The sequence below is a fragment of the Carex rostrata genome, chromosome 14, assembly GCF_964058835.1.
Source record: "Carex rostrata chromosome 14, lpCarRost1.2, whole genome shotgun sequence".
NCBI classification, from domain to species: Eukaryota; Viridiplantae; Streptophyta; class Magnoliopsida; order Poales; family Cyperaceae; genus Carex; species Carex rostrata.
Window position 1 is genome coordinate 5404764 of NC_135931.1, and position 23662 is coordinate 5428425.

Below are 23662 nucleotides of genomic sequence, written 5' to 3' on the forward strand. Positions count from 1 at the left end.
TTTGGTAAATATTGGTGCATCTTTCAGCTCCTGCGTGCTTACTCCATCCTCTATCGTCACGGGCACGGGGAGCTAACCCGAAACGCACCACCTTTTCTCTAGGGTTTCATTATCTTTATCCCCAATTTCTGCACTGCTCTTGTTATCTCCATTTTACATTTGGTAGTCGAATTCGAATTGATGCTTCATCAATTGTACGAGCGAAGAGTTAGGCGGGCGATGTGACTTTACCATTCATCAAATTGAGGATAAAATGGTGGATTCCACGTGGCGAATGGCTGATACGAGGCGATACGCCTTGAATCCCCAACTGGGTATGGGCTTTAAAATGTGTTATCTTATCAAAATTAATAGATTCTCATCTCATCTTATGAACCTTTTTCTCAAATTTACTCAATTTTAACACGGGTTTTGGTGAAGACGTATAATTCCTTTTGAAGTTCTTTTATAATAGGGGGATTGGATGTGCATGCTTTCTGTGTCTTCTGGCCAAATTATGTATGTAGCTTACTGAATTGGGGTTTGAGTGGTGACTAATACCTTCATGTTGTAATTAGTTCAAATATTATTTTACTTGGTTTGATGCAATGTGGGTTCCATAATCTCAAGGATAACGTCAGTTTTATAATTTGAAAGAAGTCGCAGCAATTATGTTTATCTTTCTTTTAGTCTTGTATAGATATTGAAAAGAAGTGGGTAATATACATACTAGAAGACAGAGTAATAAATACCAAACAAACACATATCAAGAATTAGAAAAAGAACTGCCGCCATGTTCTTGATTTACTCAATATTAGAAATTGGAGTTAACATTTGATATTTTCCCTTTCTACCAGACTTACCCAAAATACTACAAGAGGCAAAAACAAGGTGGCTTCGCCCGGGTGAAATTTGTGAAATAATCCGCAACTACCAGAGATTCACTTTTACCCCTGATCCCCCTTACATGCCTACAGGTACTCTCTTTTTTCTTTACACATGCATACAATTGCAATAGCACCATGGCATGTGGCATGTGATGGTAGATATGGTGTATCCGGAAGTTGCAATACAATTCCCTTCTTTCTCCTTTACCAACCCCAGTTTGAATAAGTCAAACTTAGCCTCAAGGGCTACTCCCAAATCACCACATCGCAGCTCTAACATCATACCAGTAGGTGTTTTTCTAAGAAGCTTTTTTTTCCCTCTGGTAGGTGGCTCATTGTTCTTATTTGATCGAAAAGCTCTGCGCTATTTTCGCAAGGATGGCCATAACTGGAGAAAAAAGAAGGATGGAAAAACTGTTCGGGAGGCCCATGAAAAACTTAAGGTACCATTTACATCAGTTGCTCTTGTTTGCTGGTATTATATTCTGGTAATATGCTTTCTTGAGTTGTCTAGTCATGTGTTGTCAATCTTGTCGTCATTTCTTGATATTTGAGCATCAGCTGAATTATCAATTATCACTGAGACACTGATAGAAGACAAGATAATTGAGGTCAGTTGGTACCTGTATTTCCTGCTGAGTATGCTAAATAATTGGTCTGCTCTTGAAAAGGTTTGCACTTAATAATTGCTTAAATTATCATAAAATGTAATGATTTCAAACTTTTTTTTCCAAATAGTGTGGCAGTGTAGATGTGCTTCATTGCTACTATGCCCATGGGGAGAACAATGAGAACTTTCAGAGGCGTAGCTACTGGATGCTTGACGGGTTCTTTCTATCTATCTCTCTACATATATATATGTGTGTGTGTGTGTGTTTGTGTGGGTGTGTGCATGTGGGTGCACGCTGTGATCTTTAATGCGTACTTTGTTTTACCAACACTTTACTTTTTGGACATTTCAGGAAGCTGGAACATATTGTGCTTGTGCACTACAGGGACATTAATGAGGTCAGTTGGCTCCCTATACATAGCAGTTACTTTTCTATCATAATCTTGTACTATCAATTTATATAGCTTGTTTTCTTTCCCTCGTCTTTTCTAGCCAAGTGGATCAAGCATCTCCTCTCACACATTAACCACTGATCAAAACAGAATAAACCAACAAGAACAGCAAACTGAACCTGTAAGATTTGCACAAACAAGCTCTAACTCTAATGCAAGTTCCTTCCAACTTCAACAATCATCTCCCGTATTTGAGGAGGATTCGGGAGAGGAGCTTGGCAGACATTCGGCCCCACTGGATGAGGCCCCTGGGGTATTCAACTTTGTGCCTCTGCCAGGAGAAAACCCTTTAATGAAGGAGAGGTTTACAGGATTCCCCACTGCCATTCATAATATCTACACTGATGACTTGATGTCAAATCAGGTCTCATTTCAAGACCTTATATTGAGTTCAGAACAGCAGAAAACCAGCATTGCCTCCAAAGGTGTGTTTTCCTTTCGACTACTATATAAATGAAATTTATTTAGTACTCATTTTTTGTTTCCCTTTTTGTTTTGCTTCCAAGTTACTCAATTTGACTGATGTTTGATATTTATAGTAGTGGCAATCTCACCTATATGCTAAAAGACCTCAAGTGCTGAGTGTCCCTATGGAGGAATAGAAATATTGTGTATATCCCTGAGATGTACAAGTATGACCTGTACATGTATAACACATGAAATATATTTGTTGCATTCCCTTTTGTCAACATTTACTTCAAAAGATGCCAGAAGTATATTTCTCTCCCTTTTTTTAGAGGGAAGGAGGCTTATAGATGATATTTTCATTTTCCAGAGGGGTATATTTCTCCTTTTTAGGGGCAGTAAATGACTAACTGATGTTTTTAAGGAGCATAAATAGATAGTCGCCTTTTGTAACACGTGAATGTTAATTTGATTTAATGTGCAGTCCCCGTTTCTCAACTGGCGACGGTTAAGTCAGAGTGGCTGGATATAGGAACAAGAGAGCAGAGCAACAGCCTCATCTCCTTTGAGGCTGACCTACAGAAGGGAGCTGAAGATATTTCTCGGGGGGAGATCTTCACTATTCCCACTGCCGTCCAACCTGTCTTTATTGGCGATAGTGAAAGACGGGGAGATCAGGTATGGATGGTACAAAATGGTGTGACATGCTTCTAGGAACTAATGACTGATTAAGAACATTCATAAACTAGCCATCATATTGCAATTAAACAATCCAATTTTCTGTCTATCTAGAAGAAATTTGGAACTCTGCCTCAGTTCTTGCTTTCATTCTCAGCAAATTGTCAGCAACTGAGTTCCGACACAAATGATGTAGCCGTCTATTGCATTCTGGTGACCGTATTTCTTGTAATTTAGTTCCAAAAGGACAAAGCTAAGTAGAGACCAGCTTATTCTTGTCTGCAAAAAGGGATCTTATACTTATATTTTAGAAGGAAAGCTGATAGGAAGAACATACTATATGGAGAGCAGCTTAGGCTTTTAAGTGTGGTTTTAATTGCTAGTGCCAGAGAACTTCTGCAACCAACTTTCTTTACAATTTATATATAATCTACTTCTGTATGGGAATTATGAGAATGCATCCATGTGTAGGGTATGCTGTGCTAATTCCTCTCTGGCAGTGTGAAATGAATATTTAGCTTCACCTCTAGTTCGTCTTTTATTAACAGATGAGAAAGAAGAACATGGTAAATGACCAGCACCATACTGAAGCATCCAATGAGACCACGTACCAATTGGAAATCCAAACCAAACCATTTGAAGAGAGAAAAGCAAAGGACCTTAACAAACTAGACAGCTTTGGCCGGTGGATGAGCAAAGAGCTCGTCAAGGACTGTGATGACTCAATCATGGCCGCAACTGCTTCGGATTCGTGCAATTACTGGAAAACCTTTGACGAATCGCCACATGCTGAGGACAAGGAGGTCATTTCACGCCACATTATGCAGCTTGATGCAGATGTTTCCTTGGGACCTTCAGTATCACAGGACCAATTATTTAGTATAGTTGATTTCTCTCCTGAGTGGGCTTACACCAATGTTGAAACAAAGGTAATTTAGTCCTTCACACCCGTACACCTCAAAGACTCCATCTTGAAAAAAAATGAACAGGAAACATCATTGGTTATACTGATTGCAATTTTTTTCTCCTCAACATTATGTTTAATTATGTTTTTCAGGTTCTCATCTCGGGGAAGTTCCTTGGTACTGCTGATCCGGAAACCATCAAATGGGGGTGCATGTTTGGTGAAACTGAGGTCCCTGCTGAGGTTCTGCCATCATTAGGTGGGGCCCTTCGGTGTCGTGCCCCACCTTGCAGCAAGTTGGGTCGGGTCCCATTTTATGTCACCCGCTCCAACCGCCTAGCATGCAGTGAAATACGTGAGTTTGAGTTTCGTGCAAACCCAGCTCCTGCAACTCAATATCCTCTAGCAGATCCCGAGGAGTACCGCCTCCAGGTGCGTCTCGCGAATCTCCTCTCTGTGGACCCCATGCAGAGGGCAACAGCACTCTGCTCAGTTCAGAACTGTACCAAGTGCGAGGTCTGGAGGTGCTTGAACAAAGAATTGGGTGAGAGCAGCACGAGTAACAAAAGTTCGAGGAATGGTCTGATTGAAAAGCTGATGATGGATAGGTTGATTAAATGGTTGGGATGTACATTGCATGGGGAAGAGGAGAACCGAATTGTACAATTATTGGATGCAGAAGGACAAGGGATTATTCACCTGGCAGGAGCTCTCGGATATGACTGGGCATTGGGACCCATTGTTGCATCAGGTATCAGCCCGAGTTTTAGGGATGCACGTGGTTGGACAGCTGTTCACTGGGCTGCTTATTACGGCAGGTGAATATATTCAAATAAATCAACTTTTATTTGCACTATAAGCTATTACTACTAGTAGCCGTATCACGCACTGCCGGTATCTTCTTGGTAATAACATCTAGCAGACTAGCTGAAATTTCATCAGCGGGCTGCAATGCCACCTTGCTGACTGGTACAGCAATCAAAAGAGAATTTTCTATACTTTGGTGCTATTTTGTTCCCTGACCATAGAGCTCTTGTTAGTACTTGGTAGCAATAGTTATTATTCATTGCGAGGTAGAAACTATTTGCTAGCTAACACTCAAGCTTAAAAAAAACGGACAAAGAAAAAAAATTCCCAAGTAATGATTTTTCGTGCTAACTGGCATGATGTGAAAAATGATGTGTTTCTGGTTAAATGGGGTTTACAGGGAAGAGACTGTAGTAGCATTGGTCAATATTGGAGCAGACCCAGCAGCACTTGAGGATCCCACCTCTAAATCTCCTGATGGGCGTACTGCTGCTGATGTGGCATCTTCTCGTGGTCACAAGGGTATTGCAGGGTTCCTAGCTGAAGCGCACTTAACAAGCCACCTCTCTTCGCTAAGCCTAAAGGAGGGGGTCATTTCTGACAATACTGACTTTCCTGAGAGCGTACTTATATTTGAAGGACAAACATATGACATGTCACTCAAGGGTTCATTGGCCGCATTGCGCAACTCCGTGCAGGCGGCTGCAAAGATCCATACTGCGCTTAGGGTGTTCTCTTTCCGCCAGCGAGAGATGAGAGGAAAAGAGAAGAGAGAAGGTGTCAACGTGTTGGACAGTGTAACTGTGGTTTCTTCAATTGGGAATAGGTTAAAGTTGGGCCCTTCTGCCAGATCTAACAGCGAGCCACTGCATTCTGCTGCAGCTGTCAAGATACAGCAGAAGTACCGTTGCTGGAAGGGAAGGAAGGATTTTCTGAAGATACGTGATAAAATTGTGAAAATTCAGGTACCATTTTGAAAAAGTTGTCATTGCTATTGATGCCACACATGGTAGAATAGTGCTCTCAGGATTGCCAATTGAGGCCCACTTTTTTAGAACTCATTAAGTCATTATTGATTAACCTTAATTAGGTCATCTTAGTTTGACAATGACAAATTACAGAAGTAACATGAGAAAGACAATAGAAAATAATATAAAAGTTTGGAGATCTGAGTCAACTGATTTTCTCATTTTGGTTAGGTTAATATTGGGTCTCAGGTTTTTGGTCTGGCTACAGCCAAATCAGATTTTGAGTCAATTCAAGATGAGCTTTGTGTTTCGGTCCAGTTTTGATTTCAGGCTGAGTTCACAATTCAGGATTTTTAGTTTGATCCGGCAAAATTTGATATAATGTTTTAGGGCAAGTTTTGTCGGAGGTCACTAAACTTTGCTCTTTGTTATGAATTGGCCACTCAGGTTTGATTTGTACCTCGGTAGCCATTGATCTTTCTATTTGTTCTGATTAAGTCACTTCGTTACTATTTCCATCTAAAATACTAACGGAATATGACGTGGCAGCCAATTCACACAACTCATTTTTCATAATTTGTGTAACTTATTAGGGTACTTCAGTTATTTCCTACATCTCCTTAATCTTCTCTTCTTTTATTTTACTCATTCTCTGGTTCTTCAAATATGGACAAATGGAGGGAAACAATGCATTAAAATACTCTTCTTCCTTTTATGCAAATTTGCACATGGGTGTTCTCCTTGAACAAGCACGAGTGTTCTCCATTAAAGTCTCTCTTGCAAATTTGTATTAGAGTACTTTCATTCTTTTTTGTTTGTATATACTGTGTTGCAGGTTTATTTTTCTTCTCTTTTGGGCGGGGTGGGGAAGTACAAAAGGAAATGCAATAAAGATCCCTTTCCACTTCTTAAACATCATAAATTGGCACCCACTAAATCTCTTACTTCCATTGTTGTCCAAGGAACACTCAAGCACCTTGTTTTTTTTTTTTTTTTGTCATTTTATTATCGATGTCATTCTTTCTTGCATTAAGTTGATTTAACTTAAGGTTCTTGAATTAGAATTGTTGTGTGTGAAATGTAATTGAGAGGCTGTGAAGAGTATATTAAAAGCTTGCTTAAGTGAAGAGAGACACTATTAACGGATAACTGGAAAAAAAAAAGACAGAGTAAAGAAGTACTGGGAGAGAGGAAATAGGAAGAGAAGTCATGGGTGAAATTAGCTGCCACATCATATTCCGTTAGTATTTTAGACGGAAATAACTTGATCGGAACAAATAGAAAGATCAACGGCTACCGAGGTACTGATGACACTTGAGTGACCAATTCGTGACAAAGAGCAAAGTTTAGTGACCTCTGACGAAATTTTCCCAATGTTTTAATATTTATCAGGTATGTCACCTTATTCCTTTCGGTCAGGAAGGGATATCAAGCCTGATGGGTTTTAGGTTCTTGTTGTATTCAGCACAGACCTAACTCTGCAAGTTTGTTAGATTACTGGTCAATTCATGTTCAAGTCTGATCATTTTCCAGTTGTTGACTTCATTTTGGGTCAGGTTGGGTTTTGGTTCTGGCAACTATTTTGGATCAGGCAGATTCTGCCAATTCTCATTTTATAATTTTAAAAGGTACAATTGCTAATTCTCTATATTTGATTCTCAGGCTCATGTGAGAGGGCACCAGGTACGGAAGCAGTACAAGAAGGTGGTATGGTCAGTCAGCATAGTAGAGAAAGCAGTTTTACGGTGGAGGCGCAAGGGAGCCGGGTTGAGGGGTTTCAGGGCCAGGGGAGGAGATGCCTTACATGATGAGTATGATTACCTCAGCCTAGGGCGGAGGCAGAAGGAGGCTGGAATTGAGAAAGCTCTTGCTAGGGTTAAGTCTATGGCCCGCTCATTGGAGGGACGCGACCAGTATATGAGGCTAAAGGGAAGCTCCCTCAAAGCAAAGGCATGTTGATTTATTAACTACTTCCTGGATCTATGTTATGGTCAAATGGAGTGATCAAACTGGTAATTTCCAATAATTCTAGTCTGAGCTAGTTGATTAAAATTTGGGAAGTACCAGCATGCTTCAATTTTTGTATTGGTGCAAGTGTGCTTGTGCAGTATAAATTTGTATATTTAGTGTACAAGCATCAACAGAGCAATCATCTAGCCTGGGGTAGTATAGCTACACTTACAGGAATATCATTTATTAACCAATAGTATACCAAAGAAAAAAAAATGCACCTCTTACATTTGAACTCTGGTTCCACCCTGTCAAGAACTCTGTTGAAATTTGTTTTTCTTAATTCTTATACTAAAATCTTAGCAGTTGACACTTGAACATCCATTCTTATCTCTGTTTATTTATTTATATATTTATTTATTGTAGCTTGGTGATGGTGGGAGTTCCTCTTCTCAAGATGAAAAGACTGGTGGACTGGAAAAATTACATTACAACTCACCTATGATTCAATAACATTTTATATTGGATATAGTTGGTATCTTCACTGGTACCCAGGCTGATCTGTCTGATTCTTTATGTAAATATCTTTTTCCTTCTGTATATGTTAACCATTTATCTTAGAGTCGCATTAGTGACCCTGATCTGTCCGGTTGAAGGTATATTCAGCTAGCAGGTTTGGTTTCTTTACCTGCCGCAAGGTTTTGTCAGCCTTTGATAAATGACCTAACCCCACGTCCCCACCTTTGATTTTGTACTTTTGTCATCCATTTAAAAAATCCCTTTCTTTTCTATCCGAAATTATGCAAAGATTAACGGCCTAATGTGTGTGCAATATCCTGTACGGGGTACTGTATTTGGCTAATCTGAGGGTGCTGACAGTTGGGTTCTACTTGCCAGGTTAACAGGCAAAGTCCACGTCGAATTTTATTGACTGTCGACTGTGGATTCGACCTGGTTTGGTCTAAATTTACCACTGACGGTCATCTCTACATGCTTCTGGTGAAACTAGTATAACACCGAGGGTAGATAGTTTTTGGAGCTTTCCTAAACTTCATGTGAGAAGAGTTACCCCACAGGAAGATAATGGCTTGACAAAATAGTGCGTCCTGTAAAATATGTTAATATTTTTTCTCCTATAATCACTCTGTAAAGTTGAGTTTAACCATGAAGATAGAAAAATTTACCTCGTACTTTGTATATAGAAGTCTATGTACCAATCTTACATGAAATTGAATGATTTTTTTTTTCTCTTGTTTTTAGTTTTCTCAAATCGTAGATCAGGTGCATGAACAAGTAAATAATACACTTTCACTTATTTTGTTAGAATTCTTGGCACGGATCATTTAAGTTTTCATTTGTTAAAATAAATGTCCTTTTTTTATTGATAAAAACATGTTAATCAAATAGTTTATATACTAACCACAGCTCGTCCAATTAACTTGATGATATACTAGATTTGGAAATTTATTGATCTTTTGACTTCTTTTCTGGAAAATTTAATTAGGCATCCATTCAGAAATTTGTAAACCATATACCTACATGAATAATTATTACATGTTCTTTACTGGCATGTTTCTTAGAATCACACAAATATATCGAATGCACAAAATCCAAAGAGATTCTTATGTTACTAATACAACAGAGATTGGCATGCTACTATGTGAATGGTATACACTTTAATGCTGTTATAGGTTTTACTATACACGATCTCTCTGTTCAAGGAAGAAAGGGATTGTACGAGGGACATGCTTCCTTTTCTCTCCTGTATGCCCTACACACAATAATAAGAATTATTAATAAATTATTTAAAGGGCAATTTCATTTGAAATATCAAAACCTCAAAATGTCAAGCATGATCTTGCAAAACATAAAAACACCCTCTCACTGTTGTTATTTTATCGGGGATTATATTTACACAAGAGATTAAGGGTAGTTTATTGCACATTAATTAAATTTTTGAAAGGGAGAGGAGAGATCTGTAATTTTGCAGGAGCATATTTCAATTTTGTAATAATGATGTAAAAATGCACAAAGTTTGTAAAATGGTACAGACTAGTCACCTTGATGCATTCAAGGAACCAAAAGAAATTGTAGCCAAAATTAGGAGAATAAACGGGGTTCTAATCAACGCCTGATTGTGTCTTGAATAACTTTTATATGCCCCTCTTCTTGCAACATGTACATATGAGCCTATCATGAGATATAAGCACCAAACTAAATTATGTGAGATTTAATTTCCAGAAGAAGCCATTAACATTTTAGGTGGCTGCAAGATGTTCAACAAATGTCAAATTGCAAGTTCCAGTTAGAGGCAACAAGGGAAGCTGAGTGGGTTTCGAAGGGGCAACAGAAAGGAGTCTGGATCCTCTGAGGTAACTCAAATTTTGAGTTTGGATCCAGATTGTCCTACCAGAATCTGGGCCAATCTGGTCCAAGGTGGAATGCACGGGTCCCCTTTAATATTCGTGCTAAAGTAGATCAGACGGTCTGGATATAAACTCAAACTTTGAGTAACTTCAGGGGATCCGAATTCTCAAAAGATATAGGACTTCATACCTTGTTTCACAAAAAGGGAGCAAAAAATAGTACGTAAACAATAAGCTTGGGATATTTTAAACACTATGAATCTGCTTTATGCAATTACCTCCTGCCCGATTTCCAAGTCTTTCACCTGTGAAATAAACATAACTAAAATTCAGCATAGTAAATGATAAGCATATATGAATCCAAAAACAAGCATACAACAAATATTCTTAGAAACTTGAAACAAGGATTGCACATCTTGCGCATATCGGTTGATGCATTTACTCAATCGTTCAGTTGAGCATCTATTCCAAGCAATTGAGCCTCCGAATCAAGTTTTTTTTTTTTTTTTTACCAATTTAAAGTTAGGTAACTTTAATTGAGCAATAAACTTCTTTTGCCTCTTTACCCTCACATTATAAACTATAGCCTCAGATAGAGTCAAATGTACAATAAGGCCTTTATTTTTGTCCAATTTAACCTATGTTTTTGCAATACTCCCTATTTTGCTTCAACTAGCCCTCAATTCTGCAATTGAACCTATTTAACCAGCATCTTAGCCTCATTTTACACTCAATTTGCAATTAAGCACCACCAAATCTAAAACAAATGATACTTCCAATTACTAAATTAGGTAAAGCTTGTAAACAAATGATACTTTCAATTTCCAATTTAGTATGTTAGTGCTTCATTTCGAGAAAGAATATAAGAATGGTAGTGTAAAAACATTGGTGATACTTACAATCTTTTAGACACGAGTATGCTTCTGAAATCTGCGCATAGAATTTAGTTAGGAGATTTGCTACAAAGCAAAGAAAAAACGAAAAAAAAAATCTTAATTCTAAGAGTCATTGCCATTAATGTTTACAGTAAAAAGTTTGATTAATCTAAGGAAGCTTAAGGTTGCCACCACAAAAACCTACAAAAATTATACATACACTTGGAAAATAAAAAAAGATCTGTTACTTTGCCTAATAAAATAAATCCAAAATTCATTTTCTCCTATTTCTTGAGTGAATATGTGAAGTACCCTATTTGACACATCCTGTTACTTTGACAAAATAAATTATTCTGAAAATCAAATCCATTTGGTCAAACTAACAGATACCTCCATTAAAGAGAAATAAAGAGTATTCTATAAAAGGTTAGCCCCCATGTCAGATTACCAATTTCCATGTGACTAATTCACCAAGTTAGAAGATCTGAATTTTATATTATGCACATTTCCAGATAAAACATTATTTGCAGATTCTGTTGTATAAAATACCAAAAATCTAAAGATTAAATATAAGTAGGTATGTGTTTATCTGTAAAATAAAATTAAGCCCTTCTACAGTCATAATCATTGCTTTTGGCTGTAAACATGTTTATCGAAGCCAAAATGCTATGGCTGACTTTTTAGCTAAAATAGGGAGCTCATTAGTTGAGGGGTATACGGGCTTTTCGTATCCCACATTCATGCAGTGAGAGATGTTTACTTAGGCAGAGTAATGCTACGATATGTTTTGTACTCTGTTAAAACTGTATTGGTTGTGATCAATGGAAAAGAATGCCAAGGGCATCAAAAAAAAAGAAAAAAAAGATTAAGTCCTTTTAGGTGGTAACAAAAACCTGCTTAAATTTAGTCTCGGCTTGAGATTTCTGATGTACCGGGAAAAGGTCAGGATGTGACTCCATCACTTTTCTTTTATATGCCGCCTTCACCTACAATGGCAAAAGCGAGGAATAACCAGTTGCACCAAACTATGCTGTAATACAGCCAAAAACAAAACACGTCAAATTAAACGTGTGGTTTCACCTAAAACCTCAATCAAACAACACTATATGAACAAAACAGTAATTAAAAGTGGTAAAATTGGCAGCTGGTACCAACTACCAAGCGATAAAACTGGTATTGAAGCTAATAACCGTAGTCCGATACTTAAATCAATCAAGAATTTTAGATTTGCAATACCATATCGCGCAATACTAAATTAAAAATAAATTGAAAACACAATACCTCAGACGGATTCGGGCGTGAATTGGGGGCAAAACCTAAAAGCTCCATGGCTTCATCTCCTCTCATGTCTCAGTCTCCGTCCCAGCTATCAGTTTTTGATAGGTATGTACGACTGCAAGAACGGTTTTAAAGGATTCGAGACCCTCGTTTATTTGTTAGTTAAATGGATAAATGGATTATGGATTGTGTGGCGAATCACTGGAAACGGCCGGCCATTTTTATTAATATCCCTGAAAAAAAAGAAAATTTTAAAAATAACCCTGTTCCTCATTTTTTTTTAAATATGCCCTGACCGCCTGGACCAGGGGCGGCCCAAAACACCAAGTGAGGCGCCCCAGGGCCCGGCGGCCCATACCCCAAGTGAGGCGCCACCCCCTGGGGCGCCCCATTAGTAATTTGGTTTTTTTTTTTTTTTTTTTGAGAAATCTTAGTATTTTGATTTGAATAATTTTGTTGAAAAAAGTGTTGGGTTTATGTATATGTGTATGTCAAAAAATAAAATATTATGTATATGTGTATGTGTATGCCAAAAAATATAATATTTGATATATTTACGAAGTGATGTCGTAAATTTTTATAACTTTAATTTTTATTTTTATTTCTTTGGTGAACTATATGTATAATATACACACATACACATACACACATGCACATACACATACACATACACATATACACATACATATATACACATACACATATAAAAAAACTCACACATACACATACACATACACATACACATACACATACACATACACACATACACATACACATACACATACACATATACCAAATAAATCAATTCGCATAAGCAAAATAGCAAGTTTATCTGCCACCACGTCTGAATAAACCTAACAAACGACTAGTTCTTCTGGTACCAGTGGCAGGTGCGGCATTACTTGTAGAGGCTTGGCTACTAGATGATTGGCTTACAGGAGGAGGGGGTTGTGTTCTACCGGTTGCTTCAGCGACAACTCTGGCATTTTCTCTTTCGTTGTGTTCGTTTATTGCATCTAAATGTAACAATGCAATTCAGTTAGTAATATAATTAAAGCATAAATAAATTTTGTACAATTCTACGTACCTGCCCTGCGCCTGTCGGAAACAGAACGGCGAGCCCGATTTCCCGACGGTCGCCTACCACCCATCTCGTCCATGGTCATTACAATACGCTTGTGTCTCCTCCTTCCCTTTCTTATCCATCCTTCTGAAGGTAATATTCTATCTCCGACATATGTAGGCCACTCATGCTGATCAGGATAAGAATGGAAAGATCCACCCCAAGTGGAAGCAAGGTAATCGGTACGGTACATGTCAGCAACATAGTGATCCTCACAGTAGTTCCTCACTCGGCATACCGCCATCACGTGACTGCAGGGTATGTGACTTAGCTGGGGTCCTTGGCATGTACAGGTTACCGCCCTGGCATCTCCGAATTTAACCACGTACTTGCAAGCCCTCTTGACAAACGCCATAGTGCCGTCTGGTTTACGGGTGGTAGGAACGTACTCATTTGGATTTTGCACTTCGAATTCTGTTCCATCGTTACCCATCGGGATCACGGTCATGGTTGCACCTTTGTCTCTGTGTCGTCTTAGTTTCTCCTCCACCCTTGTTGAAAATGACTGGTTCATCCTTATTAATTCTGCGGCCTTAGCACGCCGTTCCTGAAACCAGGCATTTAACTTGTAGAATGTGTCCTCTACAACTGCAGCCACAGGCAACATCCGGCTCTGCTTGAATACTGCATTCAGCGACTCGGATCCGTTGGTGGTCATAATTCCCCAACGCCAACCTCCATCCCGGGATTGATATATTTTCTCGTATGCTGGATCTTCGTTGACATCTCGGGGATTATTTTTCCCCACCTTCATTAAGTAGAGATTTGCCTTTGGCATGTACTACATAGAAAATAAGGAAATAGAATAATGTAAGTAAACAATTGTAGTAAAAAAAAATTGTTTTCTTAAAGTACAATAATATATGTAAACAATTGAAATGCATGTACCCTTGCAAAACTGCTAGTCATCTCTACCACCCTTCTCGGCTTTTTCTTTCTGCAATTCCATCTAAATGTATCAGTAACCCACGTGTCGCCTCCGGTTGCCTTGGAAAGGTTCTCCGCAACGTGTTGCATACACAACCTGTGCACACACTGGCCAGTACGTGTTGACCAACCGTAATCTTCACGATCAAAAACATATTTTATTCCTTTGTGCTGGTCTGATATCACACAGAAAAACTTCCCTTCCCCAATCACCCGTCTTCTTAAAAACTGCATAAAGAATCCCCAGTTCTCGCCGTCCTCTTTACGAACAATTGCAAACGCCAAAGGCAACAGCTGGTTCTCAGCATCATATGCGCATGCTATGAGTAGTCTCCCCTCGTAACGGCCAGACATGAAGCATGCATCAATGCTGATAACAGGTCTGATGTATGGCACAGCCTGGATACAAGGACCAAAAGCCCATGCTATGCCCTTGAATTGTTTAGCTCCCTCTATTAGTACACCGTCTTTATCAAAAAAAGGGCCATGCCATCGCTCATATACGGTGCCGACATTTGTACTTGCCATGGCCTGGAGCAATGGTGCCAGATAGCCATATGAGTCCTTCCAACTACCAAATATCCTGCAAATCGCAAGTTCACGACCTCTCCACAGCCTGTTGTATTTTGGGATTACATATTTGTATTTGTGTCTGACGGTCATAGCCACCGCCTTGATGCTCATCGATGGATCCAACTTAATGTCCTCCTCAATTGCATCGGCAATTAGTGATGCTGTCAGATTTGAATGGTCTGTCCTTGTGGACGCAGACTTGCATGTATGAGGTGGTTCGCACTTCTTAATCATCCATGCTTCCCCTGAACCCGCAGGGGTTGCAAAAAGGCGGAACTCGCAGTGCGGGTGAGTTGAACAAAGCACAACTAACCTTGTTCGGTCCCTTTTGTGTATTATACATTCCCAGTTGCCGTGAACATGAGTCTCATATATTTTCTTTACAAGCTCGTCTACGCTGGTATAAACTTGCCCTGCGGCAAGTTCTTTGTTGTATACAACACGAGGACCAAAGAAACTAATGTCTGCCTCTTCGAAAGCTGTGGTGTCGTTGAATGTGGCAACCGGATGCTTATTCCCCCGACCTCTAATCGGGAATTTTTCTGCCCTGGACAACCCTGCTACATTTGCATCACCATCTGATAAGTCATCATCTTCCCAAACCCCTTGGTATTCATCCCCCGTTTCCATTTCTCTTTCTGGTACGGCATCAATAGCATCAACATCAACATCAACATCATTTCGATTAACGGGTACCGGTCCTGACTCTGGCATAGTTGGAAATCTAGGGATTATGGGTGTCTGTCTGGGTGGTAGTGGTAACTCTTCAGTATTTTCTGGGGAGTTGTGGTACCCCTGGTTGTCATTACCGGGGCTGTGATACTCCTGGTGGTACCCCTGGTTGTCATAAGGGGATTGCTGGTGGTACTCCTGGTGGTCATAAGGGGAGTGCTGATGGTACCTCTGGTTGTCATAACCTGAAGGTCCAGCCCCAGCCGAACTTGAAGGTCCAGCCCTCGTGCGGGGAACCCTCTTCGAATATATGTCCATTACCGGGACCCCACAAGCTACAAATTGAGTATACACAACTCTCCACAAATTGGCATCTGTTATTGGAAACTTAACAAAGTAAGGTCTACCCCCCCCCCCCCACGTGAGTTGTCAATCCGTGTAGCCAACTCTATTTCATACCTGTTGGGGTTTACAGATGTCTTTTCGTATATTAGCTGCTTCAGTTCCTCAAATGTGGTATTTTCATTAATCTCGAAGCCAAATGCGACTTCTTTCGTGTAATGCACGCCATCTTCATCCCTTTCTAGCTTGCCGCCGACATACAGTGCAACTAACATCTCTTCTTTAACAAACTACATTTTAAAAAAAAAATTTACAAGTATTACATGACATAATAATGGGTACATTAATAAATGACTAATTGAAAAATAAATAAACAAAATTAAAAAAAATTACAATTTTTCTACAGTAGGTGTACAGCAATTGCTACAGTAATTGTACAGTACGCTGCAGTAAATACCAACAATAATGTACAGTACGATACAGTACAGGTCAACAGTAAATGTACAGTACGCTACAGTAAATGTCAACAGTAATGTACAGTACGCTACAGTAAGTGCAACAGTAAATTTGGAACAGTAATTACTAATTATTATAATTATAATTACTAATTATTATAATTATAATTACTAATTATTATAATTAAAAAAACATACCTATTTTCCCCAGTTATCGCCTCCAGAGAAGGTCTGAGATCGGGAAGTGACAGAGGCAGAAAATGCGTTTAAATCACAGGACTAGTGGGGCGCCCCAGGGGGTGGCGCCTCACTTAAGGTATGGGCCGCCGGGCCCTGGGGCGCCTCACTAGCTGTTTTGGGCCGCCCCAGGCCCAGGCGGTCAGGGCATGTATGAAAAAAAATTAGAGAGAGGGGCATTTTTAAAATTTTCTATTTTTTTAAGAATATTAATAAAAATGGCCGGGAAACGGCCTACTTCAATGATACAACTATGATACCTAACACAACTTTATATGAAGAGACTAACAGAGCGGCCATTTTTATTAGGGAAAATTTTCGATGTGCCCATTCAAAATGTCAAAATAGCCAATTTTCCCATAAATACATCATAATAGCTATTATTTTCATGTAAACTTTATTTTCTTTCTTCTATACCCAACCCATTTATTTAATCCTTTCTTTAGTTATTTTAAAACTGTATGGACAAATTTACCCTTTACTATTAAATGGAGGTATCCATTTAATTTAACAGTGACATCCTCCTTCCATCCTGCCAGTAAATCGTGAGCTTGTGACGGGAAAAGTCATCAACAACGGATCACCTCTCTTATCTATCTATCAACTATACACGCTCCATCTCTCGTGCCTCATGTGAATGAGCTCATCTCATAATACAAGGGCAAATGTACGGCTTCCGTCTCTCTCTCTCTTCTCTGCCCCGTGTCTTTATTGTGTAGCAAATTGTGTTATTTGATGATTTTTTGAAGTTGAACTGGTAAGAGTGGTTTTGTAAAAATTGTCATTCATCTTTTCATGAATCAGTGCTTTACTCTTAGAAATGGCCCGAGTAAATTGCAATTTCAATAAGTTCGTTGCGTGATTGCTAAACAAACTTTTCAGAAATAGTCCCCTTGCCATAGCAGGAAATCCAATTTTAATCAGTTCGAATGGGGCAATACTGGTTGATGGTTCAAATGACGCAATTTAATTAGTTCGAATAGGGTAATTTTAAATAGTATTTAGCAATGTTGATTAGTAAAGGTTAAGCAACTGACATGGCATATACCAGTAACGGCCAATTTTCAATTTTATACATCATTGAAGATGTTAGTTATTGAATTCATGAAATCAAATGTAAACTACTAGTTCAAATATAACAACAACAAAAATTTAGTTGCCGGTTGTTGTCTGATTCTAGATTTGAAGCTTCTTCCTTGTTCATAACACTTGCCAAGAATCGAATCGAGAGCTGTCGATTTTCGTCAGGTATCACGACCTCGAGATTGTTAGAGAGGGAGAGAGCGGAAAAGGGCGGTCCGAGACAGATTGGCGCAAGAGGAAAGAGGGCAACGAAGGACCACTTCGGAACAGGCTGTGTGCGGAAGAGCACAACGAAGAGGAGTCAGGGAGAAGCTATATTTTCTTTGAGGAAGGAGAGGGAAGGAGGGAAGAGATGGAACCTACTAAGAGAATCAGAGTAGGAGCTCCGAGAAAATAGTTCACTCTGACTCAATTACATTACCTCTGTTTTAATAATAAAAGGGTAAATTTGTCCATACAATTTGAAAATAACTAAAGAAAAGATTAAATAAATGGATTGGGTATAAAAGAAAGAAAATGAAGTTTACATGGGCATAATAGCTATTATGATGTATTTATGGGGAAATTGGCTATTTTGACATTTTGAATGGCACACCGGAAATTTTCCATTTTTATTAATACCCAAAATAAAGGAAATTTAAAAATTGCCCACGTGTTTGGTTTTTTTTTTTCAAAACTGCTCCGACCGCTGGGCCCACAGGCGGCCCAAAACACCAAGCAGACCATCCCCTACAGGGGCGGGCCACACCTCTAGCAGACTGCCCGGGCCAGGGGCGGTCCACTAGGGACCAAATCTCCTGTGGTCCGGGCAGTCCTTTTTTTTTTAGAGATACCTTAATATTTTGATTTAAATAATTTTATGAAGAAAAAATTTCCTTGTTTAGAGTGTATGCCAAAAAATAAGACATTTGGTATATTTATGCAGTGATATCGTAACTCTTTATAACTTTGATTTGGTTTGTCAGTTGGCTATCATAAGACTAAAAACATCAAATTTGACCTCTTCTGGTAAATCAGCAAGTCTGGACTGATATAGGAACCAAACTGCAAAAGTGATACACCAGCATGCAGAGCATTGAAAAATATACAGAATTGACACAAATTTCAATTTGTTTGGATTTTTCTGCAATTAGTTATGAATTTCCAAACGCTTGGCTTTTTCAAAACTTCAAACATCAATAACTTTGGCTATGAATGTCGGATTTGCGCGTATGATGACTTTTCGGAAAGGGGGGAACGAGACGGATGCGAATATCGCCCGGGGGTAGAGGTACAACGATCGGTATTTTATTTAGTCAAAAGCCTAAGGTTATTCAAGAATTATTCATATAATTATTTTAAAATGCATTTACTATTTATTGTGTTCGTTTGCCTATCTCCGAGCAAATGGTATATGTTGACAATAATCAAATAATCCAATTATTCTCTCTCTAAAAAAAGAAGAAGTTGACATCATTGAGACAATCTAACTATATTTCCTTGTGTACATTTGAATAAAATAAATTATTAATAATTAATGTCAATTCCTTAATTAATGTTATATTTAGACTTGTGATATGAAAGTTTTGATGCTTAGATAGCAAGGAATAAAAAAAAATTTTATTCGACTCAAAACAAACGATCTAGTTATTGTAAGTGCAAGAAACAATCTTAATTAGCCTAATCAAGAATGGAATAACATAATATCTTGGATTTGATCTCCAAATCAAATCAAGAAGAGTTGTCTTGCTTAGCAACTTCTTATTCCCTTCCTCCTTCAATGGTGGTTGTGCTTTAGCCCCTCAAATGACGAGCCTCCTTAGGTATCCACCGAGAGATTAAATAAATACTTGTATCTCTAAGGCTAGTAAGAGATTAACAAGTAGAACCTTAATCCTAATTTAACCCTCTTCTTAATTTCTGAAAACTTATTAGAGGATTTCTAGATCTCAACACATGAGAAAAATTGGAATAGAGGAGAAAAGAGCAAATTTCGGCCAAGATATCTTTCACAGAACTTCTGACCTTTCGGTACTAAAATCCTTATATCTTTTTCTAGGTAACTCCAAACGACTTGAAATCTTCACCATTGGATTCTAGACTCCAAGGGCTACAGATTACATAGGTTATGCGTCCAGAATGATTAGTATTTGCCCTTTCAAATTCCAGTTCAAAGTTACCTAAAAAATCTGTCCAGAAATCTCTTTGCTCTTTAATGAGATTGATTAGATTTAATGACATATTTAAATATTCCTTAAATCATGCCATTACTAATCAATTCTCCCCAGCATATATTTGGGCTTTGGGCTTAAACATATTAATCATATTAATATTTAATTAAGTCCACAATCCCATACATTAAAAGAGGCCAACATATAAATTAATATTCCATGTTAATTTATATGCATCTCTCATGTGTCAAAAGCTATTTAAAATATGTCACACATACTTTAAATATTACTAGGATTATTTTATAACATCTCCATGTCATAAAATTGTTCATATATTAATAACATATAATTTGTACAAATTAATTATAACTTCTTATAATTAACATAGCACATATACTTTATTAATATATTTTCTTTTAATCTTTCATATGGTGTGACCCTATGGGATCCTATCATTATGGCAATAGAATTAAACATTTTAATTCCATAAATCAATGATACAACTAGCCATGGTATATTGATTACCCAAATGACGTGGATGAAAAAGCACAATGCAAAATTACGATCCCTGTAACATTAAAAATGTTGTTGTGTCAATTCCTTGCCACATGATATCCAAATAATCGTAAGGTAGGAATGTGTCATCCTTACCAATTATTCTTTCTTGATTTCCTGAAGTTTAATTATGATATGATTATCATATAATCATATTGCATGCACATAATATAAACTTTATCAAGGGGCCCAGAGATATCATCACTTATATTAACATATAAGGGACAATGGTTTCTTGATACGTATCGTTCTTCCGCATAAGTTATATGCACTGCAGTAACTGCCTTTATAACTCCTGGTTAAAGAGAGCGTTGGACAGTACCAACAATACACATCCCTTATGTAAGAAAAATAAATATCCCAACCAAAGAATTCTAGACACAATGAAATATCAATGACACAGAACACAATCCATATGATATTTCATTATTGGGTCTGTCCAGTGCCATACATCTCCATGTATGCACATGTGTGATTAGATCGATAACTCCTTATTTATAACCTATAGAACATGGCCATCATCTAATCACCACACTTATCTTATATGGTCAACCAGTGTACCTTTGCTGATTGCTAAGATAAGGAACATTTAAGAGTAAACAAATTTATTCATTGTGAAGTTCTACAATTTAAGTCATCAACTCAAATGATCCACTAATATGAATACTCAAGGTACAAAATGATAAAATCATTCACTAATAAACTAAACATATCATAGATATGATCTGGATCTAGGACACCAACACTAACATGATATCCAACTGACAAATCAAATAGTTATAAAGAGTTACGACATCATTGTGTAAATATATCAAATGTCTTATTTTATGGCATACACTCTAAACAAGAAAAAAATTTCTTCATAAAATTATTTAAATCAAAATATTAAGATCTCTCTCTAAAAAAAAAAAAAGAGGACCGTCTCTGGCCCGGGCGGTCTGCTAGAGGTGTGGCCCTCCCCTGCAGGGGGCGGTCTGGTAGGGGTGTGGTCCGCCCCTGTAGGGGGCAGTCTGCTTGGTGTTTTCGGCCGCCCGCGGGCCCAGTGGTGGGGGCAGTTTTGAAAAAAAACCAAACATGGAGGCAATTTTAAAATTTCCTTTTTTTTGGGGGGGGGTATTAATAAAAATGGCCGCTAACAAACAATGAAGTCACGCATAGAATGAGAAAATTGGCACGACGGAGCAGGGTCCGTTACGGAACGGTATGTTTACAGTACGGAATGGTACAATATGCGTATCAATTACATGTCGTGACTTGCGTGTCCAGTACTGTAATTATTCGCATGTTGTGACTATCTTTTGAAAATTTGACACCGTACGTCATGCAAAATATCTAATTATGGTACGATAAGGCACGTGATCATGCGAGACATGTGTAATTAGAACTATTAGATCTTGATCAAATAATGAATTTTGAATAAATTACTTAAATTATAATAAAATGGTCACGCGAGTCACATCTAGTCACGGCATTTTGGACACGGTGTGACTCATGTAATGTGACTATTCGCGTGCCGTAACCACCCCTTGACATTTTGATCACGACATAGTACGTAGAAAATTAATTTGATCACAGTGTGCCAGTGCAGTACGAGACTAAAGTTATGGCACGATATGGCACGGCACGTTTTTTTCTCTCTAGTCACGCAACGGTCAAACTCTGATAGAGCCGATTTTTTTATTCATAACATAAACAAATAAAAGAAATTGATTTTATAATACCGAACTCATTCTAATCTCATCTCATAATATAAACGTTGATGTTAAATAATTAAGCGTTTTTTTAGACAGAAACGTTGAACTATTCAGCAATTTTTCTTTCTAAAAATGTTGAACAATAGAAGAAAGGAGTAGGTCCAATGTTATGGGATCTACTTTTGAATTCATTTGAAGGTTTCACCTTTCTTTTTTTACTGAAAATAAATTCGAAAAGAATAAAATTAATTAATTTGTTGAAAATAAATAAATTGGTTGAATGACATGAAACAATTTTAAGAAAAAGTTGTCTCAATTTCAAATAAAAAATGTACATAACAGTCGAGAATAAAAATAGAGTAAAACTAGGGTGCGATGTGCTCACCAAGAGGGGTTGGTGAGCACACCTCCAAATGACTATCGGATTGACTCCGAACTACGAATCTAAACTGTTAAAGTCCAAGTACTTCGTGAGTGATGCATGTACATGCAAATTTTTTTAAATTTCGAATTCATTTAGCACACGGTCAAGCGGTCAAAACAATGGACATTTTATAAATTATTTTTTAAATGTTTTATGTATTAATTTTTCATCATTGTTTTGACCGCTTGACCATGTACTTAATGAATTCGAAACTTTAAAATATTTTATGTACATGCATCACTTACGAAGTACTTGTATTTCAACGGTTTGAATTTGTAGTTCGGAATCAATCCAATAGCTATTTGAAGGTGTGCTCACCAATCTCTCTTGGTAAGCACATCACACCCTAATTTTGCTCATAAAAATATTTAAGTCCTACGTTTAATATTTTAGACAATATTTTTAAGGTCCAAAAAATATGTTTTGATGTATGTAATGTGATGCTACTATACACGGCTGAAGAAATCTTCCAAAAGCAACTACCGGGATAACCGGTAGTAGTTGACTAATTTCGGTTATCAGCGGATTTTCATCATGAGAATAAAAAAAAAATATCATATCGAATTTAAATAGCTAATTAGATTTAAATTTATTAGCTAACTTGATACTCATAAAAAAAAATACTTTGACTTATACTTTCCAATACTCTGACTTATAATTATTGATGCTTAAACTTATAATTCTAATTACCAATCATAATTCAAAAAAATTATTTTGATTTTAATACTAAATTTAACTCGAATTATAAATCAAACATCCAGAGTGGAAAAAAAGTTTTCAGGAGAGGGCAAAGCGTCAATTAAGACTGATAGATCACCACTAAAACTCAAAATCTAGGGGGAGGCTGCCCGTCCTAGGACCATGTGGGTCGACCTCTGTCAGTCACTACGGGGAAGAAATTTTTATCCATTTTATTGATTGTCATCAATTGTTATGTTGTGTGATTACTGTTTAGATAGTATGTGGAGTTAGAATTGTAAATTATGTGAGTTAAACATATATTATAAATTAATTATATAAAATTTTCATGCTGAGTATAAGATTAATTATTCTATATTATATAAAATATTCATTTGTAAGCATAATTTTTAAAAAAAATAAATATTGATCTTCATTCGCTAACACAGATTCATCCTTAGTATTGATGATGTCGATCGTTGTTTACCGCTGTAAGATGTTGAATGATTTTGATTTAATTTTAATTTTAATATAATCAGACTTGATAGCCGTTCTCAATTAAAAAGAAGAAGAAGAATAATATATGCATA

The 23662-nt window shown here is 37.5% G+C and overlaps 3 protein-coding genes and 1 long non-coding RNA gene across 8 annotated transcripts; 2 read left to right on the forward strand and 2 right to left on the reverse strand.

Moving 5' to 3' along the window:
* Nucleotides 1–8887, forward strand: LOC144565783 (calmodulin-binding transcription activator 3-like). 5 transcript variants are annotated; one of them, XR_013514965.1, is made up of 14 exons: nt 2–314; nt 837–956; nt 1194–1309; nt 1605–1693; nt 1829–1874; nt 1969–2353; nt 2818–3011; nt 3126–3182; nt 3560–3940; nt 4069–4733; nt 5123–5687; nt 7353–7640; nt 8067–8217; nt 8538–8887. XR_013514965.1 is itself a non-coding variant. In XM_078315620.1 (13 exons), the coding sequence occupies exons 1-13, from the start codon at nt 254–256 to the stop codon at nt 8151–8153; spliced, it is 3054 nt and encodes a 1017-aa protein (XP_078171746.1). In that variant the 5' UTR covers nt 2–253; the 3' UTR covers nt 8154–8887. The 5 variants fall into 5 exon arrangements, 2 of the variants coding, with proteins under 2 accessions (XP_078171746.1, XP_078171747.1); XR_013514967.1 differs by having other exon boundaries at nt 1–314; nt 7353–7702; nt 8067–8887; XM_078315620.1 differs by having other exon boundaries at nt 8067–8887.
* Nucleotides 8888–9151: 264 nt separating this feature from the next.
* LOC144565784 (Chaperone DnaJ-domain superfamily protein) lies at nt 9152–12364 on the reverse strand. The gene is made up of 6 exons (XM_078315622.1): nt 12163–12364; nt 11775–11867; nt 10906–10936; nt 10285–10311; nt 9701–9830; nt 9152–9411 (listed from the first exon to the last, which is right to left on the reverse strand). Exons 1-6 carry the CDS (start codon nt 12226–12228, stop codon nt 9357–9359), a joined length of 402 nt encoding a protein of 133 aa, XP_078171748.1. The 5' UTR covers nt 12229–12364; the 3' UTR covers nt 9152–9356.
* LOC144565785 (uncharacterized) lies at nt 10972–11846 on the forward strand. Its single transcript, XR_013514968.1, has 2 exons — nt 10972–11472; nt 11737–11846. It is a non-coding gene; the product is annotated as an uncharacterized LOC144565785 (long non-coding RNA).
* Nucleotides 12365–12987: 623 nt separating the features above from the next.
* LOC144565572 (uncharacterized) lies at nt 12988–15672 on the reverse strand. Its single transcript, XM_078315362.1, has 3 exons — nt 14171–15672; nt 13247–14063; nt 12988–13175 (listed from the first exon to the last, which is right to left on the reverse strand). Exons 1-3 carry the CDS (start codon nt 15494–15496, stop codon nt 12988–12990), a joined length of 2331 nt encoding a protein of 776 aa, XP_078171488.1. The 5' UTR covers nt 15497–15672.
* Nucleotides 15673–23662: the final 7990 nt, after the last annotated feature.